The 9,824-nt window shown below is 35.6% G+C and overlaps 1 protein-coding gene across 1 annotated transcript; it reads left to right on the top strand.

Annotated features, from left to right (window-relative positions):
- The first annotated feature begins 7,087 nt into the window (after positions 1–7,087).
- Positions 7,088–8,323, top strand: LOC125218058 (stemmadenine O-acetyltransferase-like). Its single transcript, XM_048119655.2, has one exon. It carries the CDS (start codon positions 7,088–7,090, stop codon positions 8,321–8,323), a length of 1,236 nt encoding a protein of 411 aa, XP_047975612.2.
- The last annotated feature ends 1,501 nt before the right edge of the window (positions 8,324–9,824 follow it).

Below are 9,824 nucleotides of genomic sequence, written 5' to 3'. Positions count from 1 at the left end.
ACGATAGGAGGGCATAGCGAACTGGACGGCCCACTAGGGTTATTACGAACCCATCATGAAACCCTAGGAACGGTGCACTTGCTGCTAGCGGCAGAGACGGCACTGCAACATTCACTACCGAAAAAGGAGGAATACTGGGCATCGTGACCTCCACAACCGCTGCGCAGGATGGTTGTACGGTGGTTCCTGTTCCGGCCTGAGCGGATGGCGTGCGGAAGGCAGGCGACGATCGAAGTCATCCATTCTCGCCTCAAACCTGGCCATGCTAGCCACCAAGTGTTCGAGCAGAGTCTTAAATGGATCCAAGGGCAGTGGATCCGACGCCGAAGAGATTACCAGATTTGAAATAACGGGTATGGAACTCATAGGATCTGTTCGCCCCACACCGAGCTGATTACTTGACATGAGTTCAGCAATGGAATCACCAATTGTTAAGGGTGCTGTCCCTTAACAAATTTTCGACGTCGACGAGAAGATACTGTGGACGTCTCGAGCTTTCCCCGAGATCAGCTCCAAACTAGGGTTGTGATAAAAATAAAGAAGACGAGAAAATTGATAAAATATGTTATTTCTTGATTAACAATTCATAACGCAACTCCCTTTTATATTCTAAGAACCCTAGATGATTCGACTGTCTTTTGCGATCCGGGAAAGAATCACCAAGAAAACCCGGAAAGGAGCTTATTGGGCTCGACTCAAATATTTAAATAAATCAGTCCATAATGCAAAAAATAAAACATCCAAAAATAACTAATATTATACTAAGCAAAATTAAATGAGCGTTGCTTTCTCCTCGGGCGGTCATTGATCCTCTTAGTTTCTATCGGTCTTACTTCTTCCTCCGCTGTGGCGAACTCCTCTGCATTCTCCTCTGCTCCGACTTCCCCCATCGGTGTATCCATGATCAGAGTTGGGTTTACCTCCGTATCAGCGCCCCTGCAGATGGGTGTACCACGTATTAATCAATTCTTGATCCAACGGTTCACCGATATGCGCAGGGAAACAACACGTATCCAACTCCAGGCCCATTTGGTTGAAGAGATCTGGGAACGTAATGGAGTGGGAACATCATCATGATATGCGAGGCGGTGTTGTTTGTGTGATGTCGATAATTCTCGTTGTATATTTTTTTTAATGAAATAATATTTTTTTTCTAATAATTATCATACGATAATTTTTATTCCAATCCAATTAAAATATACCAACAATTGATAAAATAATATGATTTGTGGCCGTGGACAAGTCTACTATTTGGCTTGACAAGTTTTTGTGGTCAGTGGAAAAGTTTTTTTTGGTTGTGTCTTGAGCATGTCCACATTATTGTGGACACTCTTAATAGTTTCTTTGTTTTTTCATTAAACATTATATTGTATCCTCCGTTCTGCCATAGTTGAAGGGTTTCTTTTCGGCACAAAATTCTATAAAAAAATGATTATTGTGTTAGATGGCGGGAGAGAAAAGTAATAGAGAATAAAAAGTAGAAAAGTAAATAAAGTAGAAAGATCAAAGTAAGAGAGAGAATGAAGTTGGAAAGGAAATGTGAGTTAATTATTTCCATTTAGGGAAATGACTCAACTATGAATGAACTTCTCAAAATAAAAAATATGATTCAATCATGAAGGAACTTCCTAAAATGGAAAAAATGACTCCATTGTGGTAGAATGGATGGAGTAATTGACATGTATTTTGTGTGCAATTTATAGTTTTAAAACTTATTTAACTATATATTTACTTGTATGGTACTCCCTCCGTCCCTGAAATTTTGTCACATTTTTCCATGTTCATCTGTCCCATAAAATTTGTCACATTTAACTTTTTACCATTTTTAGTAGTGGATCCCACATTCCACTAACATATTCTCATGCACATTTTATTATAAAACTAATACTTTAAAAGTAGGACACACGCCCTACCAATTTTTTCAACTCACTTTCCATTGCATTTATTAAAACTCATGTCTGATCAAACTGTGACAATTAAGGAACCGATGGAGTAATAAATTGTTGTCGTGTATATATTTGTGAGTTTCAAACTTGATTTACTACCACTATTCTTACTTAACAAATGTGAATTCACAATTTCAAATTAATTAGTATGAATAAAATATTAATTGGGTCGTGTAACACGCGGACATGATACTAATACTAATGTACATTAAAAGTAAAAACCATAAATCCCTGCATTTATATGGGATGAGAATAAGTAGATTAACAATCTGGCTATTTTAATAAAAAAAAATGGAATCATAAGTTTAAAGTTGCACGCATATAAGTTGACGTTTTGAATTGAATAGAGGAATAAATTTATATTAAGAAAAGTTGAAAAGCGAACGTGTGAGGCGTGATTATTTTTTAAGTTGGACATATACTGAAATGCATCATTAATTTTAAATTAAGAAGAGTTGAGATATTAGTTAATTTCTGAGTTGGATGTTTTAATTTTAATTATGAAGAGAGTGTGCGATGCGACATTATAATTATATGGAATAAATCCATGTTGTCTAGAACAATTAAAACCAAAAGAAACTATTGATATATATACTTCATCACATGGAGATGTCAAACTTTTTTTTTTTCGTTCAACTCAATATGTCTACTTTCTACATTTAGGAATAAATTTCTCTCTCCTCATTCTAGTTTATCATACTCAACTATTCACCTAAAATCTCGTTCCATTCAAGAATGTGGACTTCTTGAATGAGACGAAGAGAGTACTAATTATTAAAACTATGCATCGTAATACTCCCCCGGTCTTCATTAAATTTCCCACATTTTCTTATTCAGACAATCCCTAATAAATGTCTCATTTCACTTTTACCATTTTAAAAGTGGACTTTACATTCCGCTAACTTATTTTCACTCGTATTTTATTATAAAGCTAATATAAAAAAGTAATACCCACATCCCACTAACAAAATCAATTTTTTTTTAAAAATCGTATAGGTCAAATATGTGACATTTAAAGAAGGCCGGAGGGGATAACAAAAATAATACTTCTGTTGTCCCAACTAAGTTGGAGCATAACTTTTGGACTCGTAAATTAAGGAATTGTCTTTAGTAGATTAAAATAAAAATAAATAGGAGAGAGGAATAAAGTAAGAAAAATAAGAAAAAATAAAGTGGATGATGAAATAAAATAACAGTAACTTAGTTGGAACGGATGGAGTACTAATTTTGTCTGACAAATAAACAAGATCTATATATAGGGATGTCAGTACAGCCTGCTAAATTTAGAGAGTTAAGGTTGGAAATTTCTAACCCGATAAAATTATAACCTGATTAACCCGCAACCCAAACAGGGCAAACCCGAAGGGCTAACCTGAAAACTTGATAAAATGTATGTTGCTTTGTTTGTTTTACTCCTATTTGACACTTCATAATTATTTTTATAATATAAATAACTAAACAAAATAACCTTTACTTTTGTACTCAAATATGCATATCAGTCCCTCTGTACCACAATAAGAGTTACATATTGTCATTTCAATTCGTCCCACAATAAGAATCTTACTCCCTTTGTCCCAAAAGAGTATGACCATTTGGTTCGGCATGAGTTTTAATGCATGATTGAAAAGTAAGAGAGAGATAGAAAGAAAAAGTTGTTTTTAAAGTACTGTTAGTGGAGAAGGGTCCCACTTCATTAGAGAGAAAGAAGTTTATAAAATTAGAAATTTCATATTTTTCAGGGACAGACTAAAAAGGAAATAGTTAATACTTTTCAGGGAGGGAGAGAGTATTTCACTTTTCCATAAATTTTAAGTTGGTCTCACATTCCAATAATTCACTTCACTCACATTTATTATAAAATCAATATAAAAAAGTGGGTCCCATATTCCATGAACTTTTTCAACTCACTATTCTCACATTTCTCGAAACCTGTGCCCACACCAAATATGACTCCTATTGTTAAGGCTGAGCAAATACGGTATATTGTCTCGAAAAAATTTTATCGTCATTGTATTGAAAATATCGATATGAAATAATTTTATATCGTTACCGTATCAAAAGTTTCGGTATACCAGATTTCAGTATATCGAAATATCGGTATGGATAATATCTATATCGTTACCGTTTCGAAATTTCGGTATATCATACTGAATTTCGGTATGCCATTCTGAACAGTATATCGAAATTAAATGGATATCTATTTATGATTTTAGTGTTTCAAATAAATATTTTTTGAATATAAAAATAAATTAAATGGATATCTATTCATGAATTTAAACTTTTAATCTTAAAAAAATAAATTATATTATTATTATAACGGTATGTATCGATAATGCAATACGTATTGATTTTCGATATATTTTGGTACACAGATAATATCCTTATATATTGTATATTCGATATAAAACGGTATACCGCGGTATAAGAAAATTCATATCGTTATTGTATCTAAAACCTACGATTCGATATTGTATCGTACCGAAAATTTCGGTATACCAAAAGTTCCATATATTTTGATATTTTTCAATACGATTGATGCAGTATTTTTTAGAACTAGATAAACCTGCAAGTATACAGAGTATATATAGTATAGCTAAAGGTCAGTACCGGATATCGAACACGGGGAAGACGAACACAAAGTGTTTATCTTCTGCTAAAACTCAATTACTATCTGGAGAACCGAAAGATTTGAAAACTTTTGAAAACTGAAAATATTTGAAAGCAAATAACAACTATATGCAAATAAAACATAGAGATAAACGATAGAGATAAGGGGAATTCCAGGGATGTGCGTTCACAGTTATGGTTATACAAATTCCAAACTACAATACCCTAGCACAGTTATTACTTTGATAGGACGAGTCACCTAGTTTATTCTCATGTGATGCAAACGTTGATTACAAGATTAGGTTGTCAATCCTAACACATAACTCCATAAAGCTCCTAAGACCCTTGAAAAGTCCTCACTCTCAATTAACAGTGTCATTTTAAGGGAAGCTAACTGTAGCGTCCACTAAGTGGTCCTAACTCGCTAGAACTCTCTCACAGTTATGAAGCAAGTTGTATTAAATCATACATAATTGTGTCACTCAATCATGTAGCATCAAGATTACTTAGGGAAGAAACAAAGTAAAAACAAAACGGATATTAAATAGAAAACTGGAATTGTATAACCAAAGTAGTTACTAACACATTCCTAGAATCCTATGAGTTTAGTTACACATAAACAAATGGATTGAAGGGAAGACAATTTGAACATAAAACTAAAGCAAATAAAACCTGTAGGTTGAATCCTTGTCGTTCTTGATGTTCTTGAAATCCTTCTTCAACTCCTTGTCCAATGACGTACTCTAACTTTTGATCTCTGGGAATTATTTTACAAAAAGAAGCTCTCGAATTAGGGTTGGAGGAGGAGTCTTGGAGACTCCACTTTTGGGGGCTATGGAAGGGTGAAATCTATAAATTAGGTTATGAGGTATATATAGGCTTGAGAAGGATAAAAATTTGGTAAAAAGTCTCCTCCAAGCAATAGGAAATATGGAATTTTCATTCCCAATAGAAGAAGGAAAAGATTTGGCTTCACAATGTAATATCTTATTTCCTTCTTTGAATTTCCGCCTAGACTGCATTCGACAACTTTGCGCGACTTTGGTAGAACGGCCATAACTTTCTCCACAGAACTCCGATTGAGGTGATCTTGATACCAACTCTTTTCAAAACAAAGATAATGGTGTGTAGAACTCCCTTATCAGACTTCAGGATCACCTGCAAATTGAGTTTGAATACAGCTGTCGTGCGCCGCGTTTCTGTGGTGGGCCACCGCACCTTGGCTGGTGGTCGCCGGACATTGATCAGAAGCTTCTGATTCCTTTTGGCGGTCGCCAGGCGTGTCTTTGTCACCGCTGAGCGCCGGGGGTCGCCGGAAGTGTTGCGGCGGTCGCCGGATGCTACCTGAAGCTCCAAATTTCCTACTTCGCGTTTTTAACTCCCTTTTTAGGCTCAAATATGCACATTTCTCACAAAACACGTCAAAATACCAAAATGTATAAATATGCAATTATTGGACATGTAGAGTGACTTTGACATTAAAAACGGACCAAATAATGGCCTTAAAACCGTGCAAAATCCCAGCATATCAACGATACGATTGATATACTATTTTTTCGGTATATTTACCTAGCCTTACCTATTGTTACACCCATGGAGTTTTAAAGATAATAATAGATAAATAAATTAGAAATTTCAAATTCACTAGAAAACTATTTAAATTTATAAACATGCTTTAAAAAATTTTGAAATACGTTTATGTTTTATTTTATTTATACAGATCTTAAATTTAGTCTTTGATCATGTTTGAGTTTAAACCTATATCTCAATTTTATCATAATTAAATGTTTTACATCCTATAAATATAACTAATTTTCATCATTATGTATTTGATCGATCATATGTTAATTTTATCGGCAATCACCCGATCTTTTAAGGGTTATAGTTGAACTTTTATAACATGATTAGCCCACACCCAATTGACCCGCAATCCGAGTGGGATTGGTCTAAAACCTGTTGGAGTAACCTGATTTACATCCCTATTATATATCTTCAAGCTCGTAACTAAAAGTGTGTATTATATTGTAATGGTACACCACTATTTTTTTACTCCCTTTATCTGTGAAATAACGTCTATCTGTGAAATAACGTCCTACAGTATTTTGCTATTTCGGGGTGTCTGTTTGTTTATGATTTAAAATCTCATTTACTTTTTTTCGTTCTACCGACCCCACCATTCACCTTATGCTATACACTTACATTCTATTATAATATCAAATATATAAAAGTGACATTCATATTTCACTAACTTATTTTCCTATGATTCTTCATAAATTCAATTAAATTCTTAAAATTTGTGTTGAGTCAAACTACTATAAATGTTTCTCACGGTGATTAGTACACACAAAATGTCAACTTGTATGCGTGCAAAGAGCAACTTTAAATTTTGATCCTCCCAACTAATTTAAAGATTACACCTATTATACAAAGTTAGAGAATGTGGAATATCTCAATTCCACGCAGCTAGCTTCCCTTATATAAGTGTTGGGGACGATCGGTTTTAGTAAATACATAAGTGAGAGAGAGAGAGAGAGATGGAGATAGAAAGTAGGGTAATATCAATAGAGACTATCACACCATCTTCTCCAACTCCAAAATCTCTTCAAAAACACCAACTTTCATTTTTTGATCAAATTATGCTTCCATCATTCAGTCACTTTGTCTACTTGTACTCATCGAATCCCAAATTTTCCAATTCCGAAAAATCAAAGCAACTAAAGAAATCCCTATCAGAGGTCCTCACCATATACTACCCCCTCGCCGGCCGCATCGTCGGAAATCTTTACGTGGACTGCAACGATGCTGGAATCCCCTTCTACGAGGCCGAAGCTGACTGTGACCTCTCCCAAATCATCACCACCCGAAACCCTACAAATTTGAAGAAGAAGTTTCTACCAGCTTTGACAACGGATGATCTTTGCCTGGGCATTCAAGCCACATATCTCCGCTGCGGCGGCCTCGCCGTGGGGATCAGCCTCACACACAAGGTCGCCGATGGGATATCTATTATCTTGTTCGTCAACACCTGGTCCGCCCTCGCGAGAGACAGAGACGGTGCGTCGCTGGTGAAGTTGGACACGGCCACCTATGCTCCGCCGCTGGACATTCTCCAGACCCCTTGTGCAAGACTATTGGACGAAGAGGTGACCGCCAGTAACTTGTTGTTCTCGGCGCCAGAGATCGCTGCTCTCCAGGAAAGGTACACCGCGGGTGGACTGGGCGGGCGTCGTCCGAGCCGGGTCGAGGCACTAACGGCTTTTATATGGACCTCCTACGTGTCGGCAGTCGGCATTAGGGGTCAAACCTGCATGGTGTATAATGCGGTAGACTTGAGGAGCCGGGCCGACCCGCCTCTCTCTGTACACCAGTTCGGTAACTTGGTTTCATCATCCAAGGTGGAGGCGGTGCCCGGGGACAGCGGCGTCCAGCTTATACGGAAGATGAGGGAAGCTTTGAAGGCGGTGGATGCCGGGTACGTGGCTGGGCTGAAGAAGAGGGAGATGCAGTTGGAAGTGCTGAGCACTGAAGCCAGTAGAGCCGCGGTGGATAGATTCTTCTTCTCAAGTCTATGCAGGTTTCCTTTTTACGAAGCGGACTTTAGGTGGGGAACACCCGACCGGGTCATCAGGTTTGGCATGCCCGTCAAAAAATCGGTCTATTTTATGGATACAAAGAGTGGGGGTGGAATTGAGGCACTCATAAAGATGACCAAACCAGATATGGACAAGCTTGAACCTCTTTTAATAATGTTAAAGACTGAGTTGTTGTAATCTTCAAATTTCATATACTCCTATATTGCATGTGGTGTGGGAAATCGCAATTGTATTGCACTTGTTTCTAATTTATTATATACTCATTTCATCTATATCAATAAATTTCTTATTTAGACTCGACGATTTTTATGAAAATATAAACGAAATTAGATACAAAAGTTAACTATTCAAATAGTAATGTAGATTTCTTAACTCATACACAAAATATCACATAGTTAAAATAAGAACCAAATTCAAATAAAAATAAAAATTTATGTATTCCTTTACCAAAAAATTATTTTAGTTAGTTACCAAAATTTTTGTACATTTCGTGAATTTGTAGGCAATCAAATTAATAGTACTACCTCCGTCCCTAAAAATTTGTCTCATTTTTCTATTTCCGTCCGTCCCCCGAAATTTGTTTCATTTCACTTTTACCATTTTTGGTAGTGGACCTCATATTCCCCTAACTCATTCCTACTCACATTTTATTATAAAACTAATATATAAAAGTAGGACCCACAATCCACTAACTTTTTCAACTCACTTTCCATTACTTTTTTAAAACTCGTGCCGAATCAAAGTGGGACAAATTTTACTGGACGGAGGTAGTATTAAATAAAATAGATGGATCTCCTACAGTATAAGGTGATTTTTACCACATGAATCCTGTGGGTTGCATCGAGCTATATGAAACCCATGATTTTTACCAATTTAACCTTAGTTTTGAGTTTTGATATCTTCCATTCTATGTGTGCAAGTGTGTATATATAGGGGAGCATTAAACTACTTTCACCCCTTTAGATACTATTTCCTTTTAAATATCATTCATTGGATGAAAGCAGTGGAGGGTCCAGATTAAAAAATCGAATTTAATTCCGTCCTGCATTATTGGTCTCTCTCTCTATATATATATATATAGGTTTGTGTTAAAATGACAACTCATCTTAAAATGACACCGTGACATCGCTTATACAGCAATATTATAAACGCTACACAGCAATATTACAAACACTACACAGCAATCTATAGATTGCTCTATAGTGTGTCGGATATTGCTGTTCAATAAAAATTGTTGTGTAAAGACCAGCACATTGCTGCCCGTCTTTTTCCAGAATTTTTTTTTTTGCCACGTGGCAGCTTATTATTCGTCCACATGTACAAATGATTGGCTAGAAATGGTGGTATGATGTTATTTTAAGGGGTGGTGGCACCCTAACATGCCCATATATATATATATATATTATATATATATATATATATATATATATGATCATATTCTAATGCTTATAGCACCCTAATCTAAAATCAAGACCAAATTTCCACCCTTAGATTTTAAAATGAGTGGATGGGATTAAATCTTACGAATCTCAGTAAATAGTAAACAAAATATCAACAAAAGGGTAATATCGTCATTATGTTATCATATGATAATTTTCGTGAATGTTTTTTTATAACATATTGTATTACAAATATCAACAATATGATATAAGAATATCAACACTAGTACAAGAAAATA

The sequence above is a fragment of the Salvia hispanica genome, chromosome 1, assembly GCF_029641045.1.
Source record: "Salvia hispanica isolate PSC_SH4W2 chromosome 1, Shi_PSC_v1, whole genome shotgun sequence".
NCBI classification, from domain to species: domain Eukaryota; kingdom Viridiplantae; phylum Streptophyta; class Magnoliopsida; order Lamiales; family Lamiaceae; genus Salvia; species Salvia hispanica.
The sequence above is the reverse complement of the archived record's forward strand: the minus strand, read 5'-3'. Positions and strand labels throughout refer to the sequence as shown.